Raw genomic sequence first — 21983 nt, 5'->3', positions numbered from 1 at the left:
TGACTGCCTGTAGGGAAACTATTTCCCAAGCACTGATCATGTCCCCAGCAGCTTTTAATTGTGAACCTGCCTCTCAAGAGGCTGTATGACCAGCCGGCTAGCAATGGTGGCTGGAGGGGGGGTGTAAAAAGGCTGTCAGGCGAACATATTACACACTGACGGAACTAATGTCTAAACTGAAGACAGGATTGTGAAGATCAGTTAAAGAGCTTATTGTTTTGGATTTATTTTCATTAACATAGCTTCTTGTTTCCTAATATGAACCAGAATCATTCTGAAAATTAAAAGGAATTAAGAAGCATTAAAACATAGGCGAAGCTTTTATATCATTGTCAACAAAATAAAATACCAAAATATTTTTAAAACAATTTTTAAAAATTCATGAGCATTATCCATCTTTATTGGAATGTGAGGGGAAAAATTCTTGGAGGTACATAAGTATTGTCTTGTTCGTCTTTTAATGAACACTTGGTAGTCAATTCAAATAATTTAAGAACGAGCTGTTTTGCAACAAAGACACTGCCTTGCATTCTCCGGTTTTCCTCTCCTCCTCTTCTCCCCTCCCCCTGCCCCCATACCCAAAATTGCCATATACTCTCACAACCACCCCAACCTCCAGGCAACATCAGTGTGTAAGATATATTCAAAAGCTATTAGCATAATGTTAAATTCTTGGGGGGGGAAATAGTGCAGCAATTAAAATTATTTTGAATTAATCAGATATGTCCACACGGACACCCAGGCAGGAAGCAATGGACAATCACAGAGGATACCCAGGTAAAAGGAAAATCAACTTACTCCAACATTTATTACAGATTCTTAATGGGAGGAACTTACTGTGTGATGATTCCATTATCGCATCACATGAAATACGATTATACGATTCAAGAATATACTATATAGCACTCATTTCATAAATGTATCTTTTTGTCTCGTCAGTACCACAACATACATATACAGCTTACAGGTTATTAGTTTTTTAAAAAATGGCTTTCATCATCTCTCTTGGTCACAGTCATCCACCGGAACAAAAAAGGTTTTGCCATGAGTGCACTGTGCAATGCCAGCACTTTAAATACAAGTGGCTTCAACGCACGTGCTTTAAATGCAGTAAAAATCCCACCTTCCTTCGGCTTTATCTCTGAAACGTGTCACACCACTGCTCACAGAGGGAAAAGAAAAATCCAAGTACACGTTTTCTCCACTTATTCCACATCGGCTTAAAGACATTTCCCATTCTAATTTGAAAAGAACTGGGAAATGAACAATGTTTAAGAACAGACAATTCCTGTCATCAATGGCAAGCACACAAATTCCAAATATTTGACAGTTTTTGTGAGGGAACGTCACGAGTTTTTAAAAGAGTGATTGAATTGGGAATTGACACGAAAACTCAAGTCAGAGTTGTAACTGTACATCTTCACAATGGTGTACAGGTTTCATCATTTAACTAGCGACCGACTTGTAACTAAATTTAGTATGTGTTGATTAGGGCAAATAGCTATTATAGTTAGCTTCAAAATTGAAATTATTAGCTCTGAACATCAAAAGTTGTAATTTTTCTTTCGGTTGGTGCCCTCATACATACCTGAGTATTTTAAGTATTTCAAAATTCATTCATTTGGAATTTGTCATCTGTACAGTTTGTTTTCAACTATTACACATGTACTTTACAAACAGTTGATTTTTTTTTTACTGACTGTACAAGCTGAGTTGTTTAACTTTACAAGTGACTGTTTTTAACCATCTAGTCTTTTTTTTAAATAGTTTTTTAAAAAACACATTGTGCAGTCAATGCCACTGCTAAGGCTTTGATTTTATTCAGATCTGCTAATGGCAGGATATTCTTATTGTCTTTTAAAAAAAAAAGAAACGGTAAATGCAACACATTTCTATGTCCCAGTGCATTTCTTTCTGTGCGCGCGCAAGAGATAAAGTTTATTGCAACAAGTCTCCGACAGCCTTAAAAACCTGCCCAGGTTTAAACAGGCAACAGTTCCTGGAAACTTCTGAAGAAACAGGCATTTACGCTGATGTCTGTTCTGTGGATGACTCGACAGAAGTTTGGGTCTTCACCCCATGAACAGGGTCAGTCACCTTCGCGTCTCTGGTATCCTCTTGCTCTGCACCCTTCCCTGCTTCCTGTAATTGCTGACGACGCTGGACCTCAGCCTTCAGATTCTCCAAGTCTTTTTGGCTGTTGAATGAAAAGTATCAGTAAGACACTTGCTAGCAGAGTCATCGGAGGTGCGAGTTGGTGAACTCTAGCATTTCAATGATTGCTTATCAGTTATAAGAATGCCCTCTATAAACTGGGTTCAATCCAAGCTTCAGCTTGCTTCTACACTGCTGTAATGCTTTAATTCCCTTCATATTGGTAGCGTCAGGCAATACTGCTGTTGGAAAAATGGGAGAATTTAAACATAAAACATAACACCATAAGGAGGAATAGGCCAATCAGCCCCTCAAATCTGTTCCACCATTTAATAGAATCATGGCTGATCTCCTCTCGGTCTCAACTCCTCTTTCCTGCCCTTCAACCCGTTACTATTTTAAAATCTCTCTCCTTATATTTACTCAGGGGCCCAGCATCCACCATACTCTGGGGTACTGATTTCCATAGATTCACAACCCTTTGTGAGAAAAGTAATTTATCTTTATCTCGGTCTTAAATCTGCCATTCCTTACCCTAAAACTATGACCTCGACATCCTAACCTTAGGCACTTCACACGTGCTCTGATCATGGTAACTGAGCCAAGCAGATGCAAACAGATGTTCCACATTAGAGACAGGAAGTACTATCAGAATTCCTCTTTCCAGACTATGAGTTGCTACCTGCTCGAGATAGATGCGTGATACTGGGCAAGGACAGGATGGGGCTCATTTGTGATTCCTCTCATGGCCAAATAGCTCATCAAGGTGCACCTTGAAAGTAGTCGTCAAAATGTCTCCAGGATGTTAAGCAAGTTGGCTATCAAAAAGAAAACTCCTCAAACTGCTCACCCAGAAGCCTTGTTCCAAAGCTGCACTGCCCTCCTGATGGGTTTGTGGCTAAGAGGTGATTTGATAGAAATGTTCAGTATCATAAAAGGGTCAGATAATTTGGCTTTTTCAACTGTGTTCTTCCAGGAAGGAGATAAGGGAACATGGCTGAAAAAACTGGAGCAAGACCTTTCAGGAGTGAAACTAAAAACATTTCGAAAGTTTGAAACCATCTTCCACAAGCAGATCAATTGCTAAATTTCAAATCTGCAACACCTTTGCTTGAAAAGAAAACCATAGTTTGGGGTAGGTGGGGATGGGCAATGGCAGGAATATGGAGTTAGGTCACAGATCAGCCATTGTCTCATCAAACACAATGAGCTTGGAAAATCAAACAACCCACTGAGGAAATATGAATGGCGGCAAATTCTCAAGTATGTGTCAAAAGGAATCTCTTGCACCAAACAATGAATCTGCTTAGCACTAAAGACGGTGCCTTTAACAAGATCCAACACAACAGTTACCAATACATCTGTTACTAGCAGTCAGCAGTATTGGCAAAATTGCCACTGATGGTCATGCTGAGCAGATACATGAAGAAGAATAGGGGAGTTTTGTGTTCCACTTTGGTGCATTGCATTTCCATGCCCTTAAAATCCAGGGCTCAACAAAGATGCTCGAATGTTCATTCAGTATGACTTTTGGCTAGCAAGAAGAATACAAAAAGTTAGTTCCTTACCTGAGGGGAATGAAGAGAATGCCATTGATAACATTGAGCTGTTCTAATACAGTCGCCATGGAGGGAGCTGTGAACTGTTGAAAAGAAAGTAAGGTGAGTTTTATTCAGAACATTTCTCTTCATACAGCCTTCATCAACTGAATTATGTGCTCAAGATTTTGATTCCAGACACTAAAAATATTCTCTTGGAGGACCAGGTTTAAAAATGACAGTAGATCCCATTGAAAGACAAGACAATTTGGCAAGGAGCCACATTTCTGACAGTCACACCTGGGTTTCCCCAGGTGGAAACTGTTAATATCTGGCCTCTGGTAACCGTCCAAAGAGGCAGAGGGGGATAAACAGAAAATCTGGTACTGCCATGGTAACTTCCAGCAGCCAGACACCTCAATGAGAGGCATGTGGTCAATTCTGCTCAGACAAAGAGAAATATAGACCGGGCTACAATTAGAAAGCATACCCTTTTAGACCCTTTCTATGGCTGTCAGTTATCAAAATCTAAAAACAATTCACTTGGTAAGTTTATATAAAGCTTTACAATTAAACAAAGAAGGATTCAAAGCAAGACTGTACATTTGGCAATTTACTCAGAGCAGCAGGAGACACACCAGTTTCAAATATGGACCAGGAAATAGGTCCCGTTTATGAAATCACAGAGGAGGAAATAAAATAGGAGAAAATAGGTGGGAGGGGGCATGTGTCAAAGGCTAATTTATCACAACAATAAGTCAGTGAAGTGCCAGAGAGTTTTATTTTAATCTTTGTTGTAAGCGTTTATCCGTCCTTTTGGCTTCAGAGACTCCAGTTAGAGTGTTTACAAGGAAGACAGTAATCCTACCAAGGGAATCAAATGTCAAGCTCTGCTCTGGTAGTTCATGTTTTCCAGCTTGTCATGTGAACACAGAACAGAAACTTCCCTTGTGATGCAGTCTGTGCTTTCAAAGTCTATTAGGACGGTGCCTAAAAACCACAATAACACAATACATGAGGGAGTTAAGAGTTGGGAACTAACATATTGGGGCCTTCTCTATTAAAGGCTCTGTGATGAGCAGTCCTAGTCTGGATACATGGGAGGTGGTGACATAGTGGTATTATCATTAGACTATTAATCCAGAAACTCAGCTCATCTCTGGGGTCCTGAGTTTGAATCCGCCATGGCAGATGGTGGAATTTGCATTCAATAATAATCTGGAATTACAATTCTACTGATGACTGAATCCATCGTCAATTGTCAAGAAAAACCCACTTGGTTCACTAATGTGGTTGACTCTCAACTGCCCCCAGAAATGACGTAGCAACTACTCAGTTCAACTAGGGGTGGGCAATAAATGCCAGTGACACCCAGGTCCAGTGGGTGAATATGCTGTTGATGTAGAATTTGTTGAACAAAGCACTGTCTGTGTTTTTTGTAATGAACAGCATGAAAATCCTTTTCATCTCCAGAGAGTTATTCATAAGCGAATGTGACCAAGACAGATAGCTCCATCACTCAGTGCAAGAATCTGGTTAGAATTAAGTCAAACAACTTCAAAGGGACCAAGATTCAAACCTGGGCATCTGCTAAGTTGGTTGGTCTCAGTTACACAGTGATTGAATAAAACTCCCCAGAATCACCCCCCCCCCCCCCCACCCCACTATCTTTGGGCCAGATGGGATAAGAGGTGGGGAATAGAAAAAAAAACAAGATAGTTTTCTATTCTGATACCAACTCCTGGAAAGCAGTATGTTCCCCAGCTGGGGGCATACACAGAATCAATGTGACCCTCTCTGTCCTCTCACCTGGCTGACCTGGCATGAAGAACAGTCTACGGGGTGAGATACAGGATGGTTACCAATAACCATGGGAACTGTTTTACAAGGGACTTTTCTTTTTAAAAAAAGCTAGAAAAAATGGTTTGTAATAATTCACAAAATGTTCATGCCACCAGTAAAATTTCTATCCTTGCTAAAGTAAATGAGACATAAACAAGGTGCCTCTCAAAAACAACATTTTTTTTGTGAATGGATAGTTAGCTCCCAAAAAGAGATTGCTGGTTTACAGCTTTATTACAAATCATGCGTTATTTTTAATCAAACAGTTTCAACATGTTATGACACACGTCTGGAAGTAGGTGGGACACTGTGCACAAACATCCCAACCAATTTTGAGGCTTCCTTCTGCAATGTACCACATTCAGCGAGTGAGAGCACGGGTGGTCAGACTAAGGCTGGGGCCAACACCTCGACTCGGATGGCAACCCAAAGCCTGACTTTTCCTCTTCACTTGCTTTCTGTTTGTAGAGGGATTTAAAATTAGTTCCGCCTGTTTAAAAGAATGGCTCCGGGGAGGAGAAATGTCAATTATGGATAGTTTGAAAAAGTCGGGACTGTTCTCCTTGGAGAGAATGAGGCTGAGGGAAGAGATGGTAGGAGGTTTTCAAAATCCTGAGCAGGCTGGATGGAATAGATAGGGAGAAACTGGTACCCCTCGTAAAATTAACAAGAATGAGAAGGTATAGATTTAAAGTGTTTTGCAGAAGGAGGAAGGATGATAAGAGGAAAAAAAATTTTCATTTAACAATTAGTTAGAATATGGAACACTGTGGTGGAGGCAAGATCAATTGAGGCATTCAAGAGGGCATGGAATTCATATTTGGATTAGATTAGATTTAGATTACTTACAGTGTGGAAACAGGCCCTTCGGCCCAACAAGTCCACACCGCCCCGCCGAAGCGCAACCCACCCATACCCCTACACCTACCCCTTACCTAACACTACGGGCAATTTAGCATGGCCAATTCACCTGACCTGCACATCTTTGGACTGTGGGAGGAAACTGGAGCACCTGGAGGAAACCCACGCAGACACGGGGAGAATGTGCAAACTCCACACAGTCAATCGCCTGAGACGGGAATTGAACCCGGGTCTCTGGTGCTGTGAGGCAGCAGTGCTAACCACTGTGCCACCGTGCCGCCCACTAATGAAGGAGATTGGTATTAGGTAATTACGCTCTTTATAAAAAGGTCAGTGCAGCCATGATCTACACCAGAACACTCATTATTTTACATTTTAGATCTTGTAAGAATCCACTTCAGTAGTCACTAATGATATTCCAACTTTAATCAGGTATAATCCCAGAATTAAAATCTTCAGAATTAATTGTGAAATAGAGCTTTGAACAAGAGCAATTCTCCAGAAACAGACGCTGTGCAGCTTCCATTACTAAGGAAAAAAGGATTGGAAATTGAGAGCCACTTCAAGTGACCATAAAATATCTGACAACTGTGAAGGTGGTATCCCATTAGAATAGAGTGTCGCACAATCTCAGTTTCCATAAAAAAGGTAATGAAATGGATTCCAGTGCCTATGTAACTGTGAGCAGAGGACTGAATTATGAGGAAAACTAGAAAGGGTCAGTCAGCCTTAGACAAGCAAATAAGGAGATCTTGACCCTTCTAAATAGAATATAAATGTAGACATCAATACAAGATTAACATAGGAATTTTTTTCAAACCCACAGCGATTAACATGAATGAAATAAACTTTCAGGAGTATTAGGGGACATTAAAAAAATTCCACAATCATTAAGTAATGTAAACATTTTACAAGAAGCCGTGTAACAGATGCATTCTACATTCTTTCTGGATAGAGTGTTAGATAGACCAATGTATCGTCTCAATCCTTAGTCATTCCATGGAAAGGAAACAAATCTAATTGACGTCTTGTGTCTCTTCTCTGCCCCTGGCAATCTTAGTTAAGAGATTTGTGAAAGACAAAGTTCCACAACATGGAGATGGAAGCATAATTGCCAAGTCTTGATCATTCAAACAGCTTCAACACGCAACATTCTCAGGCAACACAGTGGGACTGAATGATATGGGCTACAAGCTCCCACATTAAGTGGAAGATACAGGGAGAAATACATTGCTAATTCTCCAAATAATGTCATCAGTCAAACATACAGAGAGTAAATATTTGCCTTCCTTATTACACACACACACAGAGCTCAGTCTGCCCTCCTCTCCCCTCAGAGTCAATCTTACAGAATGGCGTTTGACATACCTTGAGTGGGAGAATGCTGGCATTGGATCCATTCTTGTAAATCTCATTCATGGTACGTTGGAGAGCAACAGCTTGTTGTGTAAGATACTTCAAATACTCAGAGCTTTCTTTAGTCTTTTCGTGATTCTCACCCAGCTGTAAAGAGAGATGAGAAAGGAAAGAGTGAGTAAATTTGCAGGACTTCAATAATATGACCTATTTCACCTGGTGTAAGGAAGAGTTAAAAGCCATGACCCAGCAGACAGACTCTCAATCTGGGACCAAGTCATAAGTCAGACAGCTCAACAATCAGTGCTTGGCTTAAGGAGATTAACTAGATTGGGAAATAAGGTAAATTTATCACCATATTTAAGATGCACATACACAAGGGATCAGCACAAGACATTTTTCAAGATGAACCTGACATTGTTGTAGAGAATTAATATAGTTTGACAAATTTTCAATGTGCAATTTTGCTAATTTATTTTGTTCCCATTCTCCCAGGTTTTATCTCAATTTCAATTGAAGAATTAGCAGAATGAATTCTGGTGAAAATAATTGCATCTCTTCATACCCATATCAGTCTGGTCATATATTCGATAATTAAAGAGGACCCTTAAGCATCAGGCAACCGAAACAGTCCCACTTGTCTTAAAGTGATACTGCATCTAGCACACAGATTAACCAAAATTACTTGAACTGTCTGTCTTGTGCAATATTTTCAACAGCCTGATAAACAAGTTTTTTTCATTTTAATTTGAGCAGATACAGTGCAAAATTGGGGTGCAGCAGCAAAAGTAAGCTACCTTTGCTTTTGGTCAGAGATACCGGAATGACGCTCTGATGTACTCTAGCAGCACTACAGCTCTGGCGCTGATTACATTACCTACACCTCAAATGGTTCTCCTCCACATCCCCTCAAAGCTGTTGGCCAGTCATGTTTAAAAAGAGATAATCAGATACTACCCTCAAAGACTAATTCTGGATGCTCAATCCTCAACAACTCTTCATCAGACTATGAATACTGCGTCTCAATTTCTGCATAATAACAGTAACTGTATTTGGGTCATTGTGATCATGAAAGGCAGTATACAAATGCAATTTCCTTTTATTATTTTACATCCTTGCCCACACCAAGGTGTACTAACCCCTACTGAGACATTGCCACCTCTTGGCCGGGCAGCACAAGGTGCTGATGGGCTCCTCTAGACTTTCTGCTCAGGATGTATGTTACTGACAAACAGAAATCTCTCAAGTCAGCCAGAGCAGTAGGCAAACTGACTCAGCCACTGAAAGCTCTCTCCCACCACGCTCATTATTCCTCGCGTTCATTCATTCCCATTTCATTTTAGCGTCTGATGGGCTCTCCAGCTGAGATGACAGGAAAACCTCTCAGTGATTCTTCCTCAACTTGGAACTGCCAGCCCACCCCATGAATAGCTAACAGGAGGTGACAATACTCATTAGGACCTGTGACTGACTCAAATACATCTCAGTAGACACCCTGAAGATGCGTGCGTTTTTAAAAATAGATCATGCCTGCATTCAAAATTAACATGACAAAAGGGAGCACTCTGCCATAAAAGCCACTGAAATTACAACTGCAGTTTATTCTGCCATTCTTGAAATAAAAAGGTTTCCCACTTGGAGCAGCATGTTGCTGGGTGTACCTGTGCCTGTGTGTGTCAGAGAGAACGAGAGGGTGTGAGGGGAAGAGCAGCTTTCGTGATACTGTGAGACACATCCCGATGCTGGCACACAACTTCAATTGCAGATTAAGCATTGTTTTGTTTGTACCAGAAATAAAACACCATGCAGATGACAGCAGATCGAGTCATTAGGAGATTTTTAAAAAAAGTATTATTCACATTTCTCAAACCCTTGGTCCTGCTCAAAGCGGAGCAATTGATGAAGGCTCCATTACTGTATTTTTAAGATATTGCACAAGCTCAGGTAGGAAAGGCTCAAATTCAGGATTTGCTGATCCGTACAATATTTCCAGTTTTTAACAAGCTTAGCACACAACTCAACAGTACCACACCCTTTTGTTTTAAACAATTCACAGCATTTCATCCGTCAAAAAAATTGGTCATACAATTTACTGCACCTCAGTTAACCTGCGTTTCATATGCAAATAGATCCAAACCTTTTCACATTTAATTAGTTCCACAAATACATTAAATGTGAACAGGCAGGGAGTTAATTCTTCAATTCCCTTCACACAGACTTCAAAACATTAGCCACCTTCCTCAATTTCTTGTTCTACTGGCTGTAGACAATTTCATTCCGTTTATCACAGTATCAATTTTTTCGACGAGCTCACTTAATATGGGGTGTCTAATTGGCACTGAACACAGGCGTGTTGCTTTGTATAAGATAATGTGGAGAATAACAACACCGGAGGCATTTCTGAAATATTAGACGTCCAAAGCTGACAAAATGAATGCTGATGGATCAGGAATCAGATGTTGATCAAAATTCAGGAAATCGTTTGAGGTTCCACTTTGACCGAATGGGAGCCAGGTTATAAATCTGGGCATGGAAACCCAAAGAGAAAAATTCGACATGGATGCATTTTAAGAAAAGTAATTTTCAGTAGAGTGTTGCGGTGAATATGTTGGTGTCTTTGTTGCAACGGGGTATAGCTGCAGCGCTGCTGGTTAGGAGTCCTTTCTTGATGATGAAGGCAATGGGAGCAATATGAGATAATAAATCCAGGGGAAAATAAACTACACAGCACTGAAACATACTGGCTTCAGGAGAATCTTCTCTTTAGCATGTAAGGCACTAATGCCTAGCTATCCTGGGTAAAATGGCCCAATAATGCCTAGGAACTTTTAAACAGAATTTACTGTGGAATAGAAAAGCAACATTCTATGTTTTGATTCCTCACTGGCTGAATTAAAACAAATGTTTTTTTAATCATAGAGCGTCACTGACTGTGGCTGTGCCTGTGCCTTCACCGGTGAAATCAACCCAATCGGGAACAGAGAGCAGCAGATGCGAGTCACACACGCTTGTTATTCTGCAAGTGGATTAGCTAGCTGCCTCTCCTGGCCTGTGAAACACAATGAGCCAGCTCAGAGTCACACAAGCTCAATGTCCTCGGGGCTGCCAAGCCCTCAACGTTTTCTTATTATCTTAAAAAACCTCCAGCAAGCCTACAGGTGTCGGGTGACAATGCACAACTGCAGACAACACAGCAAAAGGTCAAAGGCAAAGGGATCGATTCACAAACAGCAAAAGCAGCGTCTTACACAGCTGGTGGCAATGAGCCGCTCTCCGCCAGCTTCCTACAGAATGGGTCAGAGAGTAACAGTGTCGGGGGAGCAGTCTGGGAGTAAGCAGACTGAACATGCACAGGGAAAATCCAAAAATAGCTGGACAAATTAATTCAAAGACAGAAAAAGTACCAGACAAATCTAACATGACCTAAAAAGGTAATGCTGTGGAATACCCCCAGAAGATTGAAATTGTGTACACAGAGCAGAAACTGCAGATGGCATAATTAACACTGAGCCAGATGGTGACAGGGTGCAAATGAGATGCGTAGCTCACGCTGAACGTGCAAGACTGACCTGGGTTTTGTAGATGGTATAACCATCTTTCTCGTGCTGCAGAGCAGATCGAAACTCGGCTTTGCTTTCGTAGACTCGCGCGACCAGATGGTGGCTGAGGGGGGAGGAAGGAAGGAATAATATCGACTTTCATTCTTAAGCATCATTTGTTTTTGTTTTAAAAACTTTATTAAAATAAAAAAAAATCTGACAGGACTTGATTACCTCAAGGCAACTTTAAGCGATTTTGCTCCATGATATTTGCCATTGATTGCCAGAGCATTCTCCAAGAACCTCAGAGCGAGATCATACTCCATCACACCATGTAACACAAGGCCAATGTTACTCTGTAATCAAAGCATAACCACACTGAGTACACTGCTTGCTTGGCTGCAAGTTAGAATCAATTGCATCGAGTGATTAATTTATTTCAAGGGTATTTTGAAGGGAGTCACTGAGTCAAAACTCTGGACCTTACCCTCCCCCCCACCCCCCCTCCTTTAAGAATGGTTGTGGGTGCATCTCCAACAGATGGACAGCAGCAGTTCAAGTAGACAGAAAAACACCATTAGCTTCTCAATGGCAATGAGGGGTGAGCCATAAGTACTGGCCATGCTAGGAATACACACATCCTAGGAAAAGATACAGGAAAATACTGGGCTGAACTGCAGTGTATCCTTTCCACTGGTCTGCAGTATCATTTGATTCTGCGCAAAAGGCTAAGAGGCTTGCCTCGGGTCATTATTAATATCCCTGTGAAAAACTGATTTGATACAGTGATGTAACGGTTGTGATAGTGGATTAGTAACCCAGAGATCAAACACCATCACAATTGCGGCACAATTAATCTGGGAATTTGCAATTTGGCACCAGAATGGCTCACTAATATCCTTCAGCTATGTGCCGGCCATGAACAGTTAAGAGTTAATGAATGAAGCTCGCCTGCGTAGCAATAACTGGTCAGACAGCAAAAAATCTTCCGAGATTAACGACTGGATTCATACACCAGGAAAGTAGCAACACGCAGCATAGATTGGGAGTGATGGTGTGGAGGTGCCAGTTTTGGACTGGGATGGACAAAGTCAGAAGTCACACGACACCAGGTTATAGTCCATCAGGTTTATTTAAAATCACAAGCTTTCGGAGGGCTGCCCCTTCATCACCTAATGACTTCTAACTAGGAGTGATTGATCTATAACTTCGGTAGGTGGTGTAATAAAGATAGGGATCGATTCACCACAGTTTAGAATGGATATTTAGATAAACCGTCAGTAAACTGTTTGGGAAAGGATCTGAAAACAGCACAAAGGCAGATTTCACAAAAACAGCTCATGGAGTAGGCAAACTGGGGTATTTAAAAGGAAGGTAGTTCACTAGAGCAGACTCGAGAGCTCAAAAGAGATGGACACCTGATGCATTTCTTCATTCCCCACAGATTGTTCACCCATGCTGCATTTAAATGGTCCATATAGTCTGCTATCAAACATCTCGTTCTTGCTTGAAACTGGTCCTTGTGAGTAAGAGGCAAGTAAATTGCTTCTACACGACTGAATCCCATTATACTTAATCATGACTTCATTTTAGATTAGGTGGTTGACTCTTGAAGGCCTTGAGACAATTGGTAGTTCCATCACAATCTTCAGAGATGGTCAATAAAAACAACCGTTTTGAGTCACCCCACAGAGAACCATTACTTAGATACTTAAGGTAGAGAAAACAGGGTCAGGATCCGGGAACTCCCTTCCTAACCACATGGATTGCCGTGGGTCAAGAGGCAGGTCACTCCTACCTTCTCAACGACAATTTTTCCCTACTCTTTCAAGGAATGTGGGGATGACCAGCTAGGCCAGCCTTTATTGCCCATCCCTAATTTTCTTTGAACTGAATGGCTTGCTAGGCCTCTGCAGGGGGGAGCTATGAATCAACCATATTGCTGTGGATTGGGATTCATACTTAGGCCAGATCAGGGATGAAAGTCTGTTCTTGCCCACAGGGCCTAGTAAATCATATGGACGTTTACAACAATCGATGATGGTTCTTATCATCACTGTTAGAGACCAGCTTTATAGTCCAGATTTAATCATCTCATTTAAATTCCAGCAGCCATGGTGGGATTTAAACAGCTTTCCCTCAAATATCAGTCTGGGCTTCTGCATTGCTAATTTAGTGTCATTACCATTGCACCATCTTCCCAAGGACATCAATGATTTTTTCTTTAAAAACGCTAAATCCACAGCTCACTCTGAGCAAAAAAAAAAGCTGCTGCAATATTTTCCAATGAACACCAAGAACTTCGGATCTACCAGAGGACCTGAAAAACACGCATAACTGTCCTGAAAACCAACATTAAGGTTGACCGTTATTTCCATTTTCACTGTTAGTGAGGTGACCTTTAATTTCATATCACACTGGCTTCCTCCAGATACTCACATCCAACAGGGCCATCTCTGGATGATCCTCACCGCATACCAACAGCAGGAGATAGCGGGATCGATACAGGAGTTTTAAGGCTGTTGATAGTTGACCATTTGCAAAGCAGTACAGTGCAAGATGCATCTGCAAAAGGTGAAAGAAAAGAAACCCTTCATATTCTGCAACAGGTGCAACTTGTTGAGGCATTTTTAAACCTAAAAGATATGGTGCTAAGGGAACACCACCAAAGAATAGGCATCTGAGATTGCAACATTTTCCACATTTAGTTCCTTTTTCAGTGGCTGTCTGTACATTCCCGGGACAGTTTGGCATTTCCTGTGTCAACAATTGTCAAGCCTGATGACCGGAGTTGTGCGCTGGAAGGTGACTCTACATGGAGTTCGGGCCTTTTTTTGTTTTTACGAATAGCTGCCTGTCAGGACAGTCCATGTCAGTGTCAAAGTGGAACATGACCAGTGACCATTCTGCCAAGCACAAACCATCATCACTCTGCAAGGTAAACATTCTGCCTACAGTCAACTTGGCTAAGAACAAGCAGAAGAACTGAGAGTCCTGTTTTACAAACCAACCCACCATATAATATATAACATGAATGAAGCAGTTTTTAAACTGCACAGGTCAATGCAGTCAAACTCAGCTTTGCAAAAGTGAGGACTGCAGATGCTGGAAACCAGAGTCTAGATTAGAGTGGTGCTGGAAAAGCACAGTAGGTCAGGCAGCATCTGAGGAGCAGGAAAATCGACATTTCAGGCAAAAGCCCTCCATTCCTGATGAAGGGATTTTGCCCGAAACGTCGATTTTCCTACTCCTCGGATGCCGCCTGACCTGCTGTGCTTTTCCAGCACCACTCTAATCCAAACTCGGCTTTGGGTCACTGAGTGAAGAGATGAGGACCTCCATATTCCCACTGCTGTATTACACCTGCAACGATGAATACAACAGAGGCGTTCTCTTGCAAAAAATAATTGCACTCATCTTTTTTAAAAACAAAAAAAAGAGGACAATCTCATATGGAAACTGAAAAGGGGTGACTTACTAACAAAACAAAGCTGTATCCTTTTGTGGAGAGGAGGTCCTGCAAGGGAACTAAGCGAAGACATTCACCTGCCTGTCACCAACCAGACCCCTCTCCCTAACCAAGAAGCAAGGTAAGGACTCTGAGCAGGAGAAGGTGATTCACTTCCTTGAGCCTGCTCTATCTGCATTTTAATACCATAGTGGCTGATTGCACCTGCTGAGTAAACGCACAGTGGCTCAGTGGTTAGCACTGCTGCCTCACAGTGCCAGGGACCTGGGTTCAATTCCCACCTTGGGCAACTGTCTGTGTGGAGTTTGCACATTCTCCCAGTATCTGTGTGGGTTTCCTTCAGGTGCTCCAGTTTCCTCCCATAGTCCAGAGATGTGCAGGTCAGGTGAATTGGCCATGATAAATTGCCCATAGTATTAGGTGTATTAGTCAATGGGGAATGTAGTGGAATGGGTCTGGGTGGGTTGCTCTTCGGAGGGTCGGTGTGGACTTGTTGGGCTGAAGGGCCTGTTTCCACACTGTAGGAAATCTAATCTAAACAATCTGATTGTAGAAGAGTGGACATCATGAGGCAATCTAACCAGGCACACGCAGCTCATCTTGGCCTGTACTGCCCTTTCCTGTCTGTTCCCCAAACCCTTCAACTAATTACTAATTGAATATCTGTCTGGAGATAGACAATGTCCTGGCCTCCACTACATTCTGGGGTAGTCAATTCCACAGATTCACGACCCTTTGAGAGAAGTAACTGATCCTCATCTTTTTCCTCAAAATGTGAGGAAAACTAATGGAAAAGTTTCCCAAGAAATGCATTTGTTGTATGATTTTTGTTCCACTAACAACTCAGTGGATTTAAACAAAGTCAGCGAATGTCACTGACCAGGCTGTCCCCAGGTTCGATTTCCCCAAAATGTAAAATACTTCGAGGCGTTGCAATGACAGAAAGACTATATTAATCTCGGATCGTCCGGGTTACCAAAGGGAAAGCCATGCAGGAAGATTGAAAATTAGATCATTTACTCAGCATCAGTAATGGCCACATAGAGGAGATAATGGAAAAGGCATGTCAGATGTGGAACCATGTCCAAGCACAGAGCTAATTATGTTTAAGGGGGGGTGGGGGGGGGGCAAAATGTGAAAGATAAAACCGTTATTTATATCTTTGGAATGTAAAGTTAGGAACATAGGTCTTTCGGGAAAGAAGGTCAATGATAGGAAATCAAAACAGGTTGTAAAAAGGCTGTGCTGTTTCAAAGGAATACAAATTGAAATGCTCGTTAAATCACCAAAATCCTGACACATTTCTCACATCAGCCCAGTTTGTTCGAATCTGGATTATAGAATAATATTTCTTTTGATGGTTCCAATAGGAAATATCGTCACCAGAATGCAAAAGTAACAGTGACAGACTTATTGTGAAGCAAATCCCAGACAAAAACACCACTGGAACCGACCAGAAAGCATCACAGCAACATTTAATAGGCAGCCACTGAATAAGGTGGTCCGCATGAGGTCCCAGTGTGGGAAACCTCCTGATAATACTGCCACCCCAACAGGCTGATCTACCCCACACCGAAACAAAAAGCAGCTCCACACAGACAACCAATAAAGAATGGAAAATAAAAATGGTCTTTAAAGAAAAGGTGCATTTTTAGGAAAAAATGAGAAAAGCTTTTTAAAAAAATTATAACATTGTATTTGAAAATTGAAACATGTTGAGGATTTTGATCTATTGCATATCACATGTAGCATTTTCCAGTTTGTCAAGTTTTCTGCACCATTTATCTTTTGCATTTGCACCCAGCAGGCAACATCCTCGTGAATCGACACTGTAGCCATTCCTAATCCTCCTTGTGTGTTTGCAGAGCCCAGTTCTACACAGGATGTGAATAAAGTCTAAGGGATCAATCACCATGACCTCATGACTTTTACACTCTTTACACCTTGTGATAAATCTTAATCAAAAGATCTTTTTGTATTACAACTGGCTGGATAAGGAAATGGCAGCAACTCCCACAATCCACAGGGTGCACTGAGCATTCTGCTTGAATTACTTTCTTGCAAATTGAATGAATGGTCCACTACATAATATTGCAAGCTGGTTAACATCAAGCCTGCATCCAACTAATATGAAGGAACTGTGTCCTACAGAATTCATGAAGCCAAGTAACCAGCAACTCTGAGTGACTGGAGATCAGCCATTAAACCTCTGCTGGTTGAGTCAGAGATATTTTCCATATTTGTAATGATTTGTTACCCTTGATAATACTGTACCACATAGTTAAGGCCGTCTCATGTACAATTAAAGTTTTTAAAAATACATTTCTGTCACTATTAAGCCATTTCAAGCCAAGCAAAGTTTTCTTTGAAATGTAGCAATTTGATTCTAACATTTTGGGAACTCCTGTTGTTTTATTTTATTGTCTAATATACTATTGGACTGAACTTAAGACTTTAGTTATATTACACTAGGAAATATCTATCAACAGTATAAAGTTGTGAAGAAAAGTTGGACAGTTGGTGACAAACCTCAAGCAATCTCAAACTTCAAACAATCAACTAAGGCTGCTATGTTGTCACGATAATCATGCACAGTAGTTCATGACTATTTGTAAATGATCTATTCAGATAGAACAGACACAAATGGCTTTAAAAAAAAACATGGCTAAAGTAATGCAAGAGCAGCCGGAATAGCTGATGGTTAGATAAATTAGCATTCCACCAGCACTCTCAAAAACACAAGTGCAAGAGGAGACTATTCAGCTTCTCAAGCCTGCTCTGCCATTCTAGATCATGTTCAATCAGCTACCTAAACCACACCTTCCTGCTATATCCCCACATCTCTAGATGTCGTCAGTAACTAGAAATTTATTGATCCCTGACCTGAACAATGATTTAGCTTCCACTCCCTCGGGGGATAGAGTTCCAAAGATTCTCCACCCTCTTGAGTGAAGAAATTACTTCTTGTCTCAGACTGAAACAGCCTACGTCTTATTCTGAGATGGTGTCCCAGTTCCTACACTGACCAGCCAGCAGAAACACCCTTCCTGTATCCACCCTGTCGAGTCCCATAAGAATTTGTAAATGCCAATGAAGTGACGTTCTTTTTTTTTTAGCTCTGCAGAGTACAGGCCAAGTCTTCTCATAGGAGAGACCTGCCATCCCAGCAGTCTGGTGATTATGGTAAGTACGTGTGTATTTCCTTAGGGTAAGGGGACCAATACACACAATACTCCAGGTGTGGTCTCACTGCGCTGCCTGTATTGCAGAACTTCAGTATCATGGAACCAAAATTCCTGACATCTCCAGTTTAGGACAAAAGTGGTGCAGCAACCTCATGGCTCACAGCTGCTACATACCCATGCTGATCTTTCTCGAGTGGAAGGAGGTTATTGTGCAATTAAACTAGTGGATGCTTTGCACAGATGTAACTGATTGTTTGGATGTCCTTCCTCAACCCTGCTGCCTCAGTAAGACAGAGATGACATGACTGTTTTTAAAATAGTACTTACATATTCCTGGATTGTGTTGGGATGATCTACACCCAGTGCTCTTTCACTCATCAGCACTGCCTTCTGCTGGTTACTCAAGGCCTTAAATGGAAAGCAAAATAAAAAACATCATACACAGTCCATTAAAAGGAAACCGTACATGGCAAAATCAGATATAACTCACCTTCATGGTAAAATCTCATTTGTTTTGGACAAATTGCAGATTGGGGCTTTAACACTAGCCTCTAATTTCCTGGTCCACACTCCTGAGCATTCATTACAGCCAGGGAATAAGTTTTTAAATTATTATTATTTAATCCCTTTTCAAAATGGCAAAACGAGCCATTTTTAAACATTTAATTGCCTTTTTCATAACCAAAACCAATAATTATGCAGGAAAAGATTACTGCAGATGCTGGAATCTGTACTGAAAATAACAAATGCTGGAGATCACAGCAAGTCAGGCAGCATCCATGGAGAGAGAGCAAGCTGGTGGTTTAAGTTGAAACATTAGCTTGCTTTGTCTCCATGGATGCTGGCTGACCCACTGTGATGTCCATCTATTGATACATACTTAATTCATAAATGAACACTGCTTTTTCACGGGGGTTAGAAGTACTCAACACAATTACCGCTACAAACTCCGCCCTTGATTGCAATCCTCTAGAAAACCATCGTCTCAGGCTGAACAAGATGATTCACAACCTGAAAGCTGTGTTTGGTGCTAAGTTTGAAAGCCCACACCCACTTCATCACAAGTCCTGCCAACTTCCACTTACCCACCTCTACTCTACCTATACGTCTGCTGATCTGCTATCAAAATCCTCATAATTCTAGATTCAACTACTCCGACCCTTTCCCGACCTCCCATCTTCCAGGTTCTGTACATTAAAGTTCATCCATAGCTGCTGCCCACAACCTACTCCACACTATCTCAACACATCGAATCGTAGGCTTTCTTGATCTATCCTCATCTCCAATCTCTAAATGCCTTGAAATTCCCAACCTCATATTTAAATCCCTTTCTGGTCTCACTCTCATGCGTATAATCCGATCGAGCTCATCAACTGGTCACAAACTCTTGGTTCTATGGACTGGACTCTTGTGCATCTCTTACAGTAAATTACAGCCATTCAGGAGCCAAGCTTGGGAATTCTAAAGTCTAAATCCCTTCAGCTCACCACCATCCTCTGCTCCTCTAAAGAGGACCTTAAAGGCATCACTCTTCCAAATATCCCACCCATCTCAGTTTTCCTTCTGTCTCGTATACAATGGTCTAGACCGTAAATAAATGCAGATTGGCATCGTTTTGACAGGTTCAGCAATCAGGAAAGAAGTGGTCAGAATGTGGAAAGATCAGATTTGATCAGCTTTATTCTGCTACTGGACTCAGTTAGAGGAGATAAGAGGAGACCATTACAGTTTATTGTGCTGACTTGGATTCCCAAGGGTAGTTACTGTGTGAATGGGGTTTCACAATGCCTGTGCACTTCATCATCTTTGGCTGTTTGTGGGATAGTAGGCTGGAGTTAAAACAATATCCTGCTGGATACTCGTGGTGATACATAACTGCCTTCCAAGTTTCTCGTAATAAAATGAAGTGGGTCATACAGCCACATCGCAGGGTAATTGGAAGCAATGGAGAGGAGCTAAATGGGAGCTCGTTACCTCCATTTGGTCATTCTAATATCACTTATGTATCTTTGAAATATTATGATTTAGTGTTGGTATGCTTGAAATATAGCAATCAAAAGTAGATTTAGTAAAAGAGTTATGAGTGAATCACAGAATGCTTTCCATATACTGGACTGGGAGTGTGATGAACCAAAGAGTTTATACCGAGGAAATCGTGTGCTGTGATATCTCAGTAAAGAATGGATTCTGTTGTGGGTATGTTCACTGAGCTGGGAGGTTGAGTTGCAGATGTTTCGCCCTCTGTCTAGGTGACATCTTCAGTGCTCTGCACCCTCCTGTGAAGCGCTGCTGTACTGGTCGTCTGCAAATCAACTTCCCAGCTCAGCGACCACACCCATATCCATGGCAACCATCACGCAAGCTACACATATCCTTACACAAACCCTGAACCTGATTACAACTAATGCTTGCATACTAGTGTTTAAGACCCAGGTAGTGTTTGGGTTACAAATGGATTCCATTCTTGAATAAGTTTATAAGTCGATTACACAAGTTGGAACATGAGACAGTACAACAAAGTAGACATTTGTAAGTAGGAGCAAACGTTAGCACGTCAGATCTTTAAAATTAATACTTATACTTTATTTCATTTATAAACTGCTCATAAATCAGGGACCACCTGTAATTCCAGCAGCTACAATATAAAACAAAACACGAATGGCAGTGGAGGCCATACCTCATTATAGTCACCCATGATGTAATTTAGACGTGCCAGTAACCTCAGGCATGCACAGATTTCCACGTGCATCGCTCCATATACATTATTGAAAAGGTTTAAGGCCTCGTTGATGAGCTCACACCCCTCTTTTAAGAACCCTGTAAAAAAGAAATATTTTCACCAAATTATACAGGGGTTACAATGAAGGAGGATTCACAATGAGGGAGGCCATGTGACCATTTCTTCTGTATCACAAGGCCAGAATTGAATGAATAGGGATAATCACCCTCAGCCTGACCCTATTTAAATGTTACCCCACATGTTGCTGAAATGAAATTCAGGATGTCAGTCCTATTTTACCTGCCATGTTGCCCATGTTTCATGTGTCTGTAGTTACTTGACCTATAAGGATGACCCGGTTTCCACGGTTTCAGTTACTCGCGGTTGACCACAGGCTGAACTTATTACAGGAGACATTCCAGAACCAGGGGCTGCTGGGAAGGTAAATTTCCTATTTAAAATGAAGGGGTTCACACTTACCTCTGTTTCGGGCTTCCGTGGTAGGTCTTGGAACGTTTTCCCCCACAGGTATGGGGGGGGGGGGGGGGGGGAACTACTGTACTTCAGAATTGCTATATTTTTAAGCTCACCTGTTAGGGATGACATTTGTCAATCCATTTTCATAATGCAATCTTTGAAATTGCAAGTTATTCATTAAATGGGAAATCTTTTACTGATTAAGTATGTCATACCTTCCTTTGTAGGCTATGAACCTCATCTTTTTGTGAACTTAGTTGGAACAGTTCCCTCCTGGGTAGACTGCTAAACAGAGTAATCCACAGGAATAAAATAGGGCAAGATGGCAATGTAGTGGTAATGTCAGTAGGACAGTACTCCAGGAGTCCAGGGGAATGAGCTAGGAAGCTGGTGGAATTTAAAGGTCAAATTATAAATGTGGAACATGAAAGTAACCTCAGTAAAAGACGTCACTAGCCTCAGAAGAAATTCCTCCTCACTGGTCTTAAATGGACAACTCCTTGTTCTAAAGATTATGCCCACTGGTCTTGAACACCCTGCCAAGGTAAAAACAATGATTGCAGATGCTGGAAATCAGATTCTGGATTAGTGGTGCTGGAAGATCACAGCAGTTCAGGCAGCATCCAAGTAGCTTCGAAATCGACGTTTTGGGCAAAAGCCCTGCCGACAAGGGGAAAACTATCTTTCTGCGTATATTCCAAGTTCACCAAGAATCTTGGAATAAAAGTAAAATACTGTGAAGCCTGGAAATCGGAAACAAACTCAGAGACTGGTGGAGGAACTTGGTAACTCTGGCAGCAACGGTGGAGAGACAGAAACAGTGTTAATGTTTCGAGTCTAGTT

At 41.4% G+C, this 21983-nt stretch overlaps 1 protein-coding gene across 4 annotated transcripts in view; it reads right to left on the bottom strand.

Moving 5' to 3' along the window:
* Positions 1 to 778: 778 nt before the first annotated feature.
* cluha (clustered mitochondria (cluA/CLU1) homolog a) overlaps positions 779 to 21983 on the bottom strand; it is an 86789-nt gene continuing 65584 nt past the window's right edge. For 3 of the 4 annotated variants that reach the window (XM_072589851.1, XM_072589852.1, XM_072589853.1), the window contains exons 19-26: positions 20622 to 20761; positions 18272 to 18352; positions 13730 to 13855; positions 11525 to 11646; positions 11321 to 11414; positions 7764 to 7898; positions 3723 to 3796; positions 779 to 2197 (exon numbers count right to left, since the gene is read on the bottom strand). In XM_072589851.1, the coding sequence (XP_072445952.1) occupies positions 2026 to 2197; positions 3723 to 3796; positions 7764 to 7898; positions 11321 to 11414; positions 11525 to 11646; positions 13730 to 13855; positions 18272 to 18352; positions 20622 to 20761 (944 nt within the window). In that variant the 3' untranslated portion in view covers positions 779 to 2025. Of the gene's footprint in view, positions 2198 to 2246; positions 2397 to 3722; positions 3797 to 7763; positions 7899 to 11320; positions 11415 to 11524; positions 11647 to 13729; positions 13856 to 18271; positions 18353 to 20621; positions 20762 to 21983 lie in introns of those variants that run through there. The other variant, XM_072589854.1, reaches the window with a different exon arrangement.

This window comes from Chiloscyllium punctatum, chromosome 19 (assembly GCF_047496795.1).
Source record: "Chiloscyllium punctatum isolate Juve2018m chromosome 19, sChiPun1.3, whole genome shotgun sequence".
Lineage (NCBI taxonomy): Eukaryota > Metazoa > Chordata > Chondrichthyes > Orectolobiformes > Hemiscylliidae > Chiloscyllium > Chiloscyllium punctatum.
The sequence above is the reverse complement of the archived record's forward strand: the minus strand, read 5'-3'. Positions and strand labels throughout refer to the sequence as shown.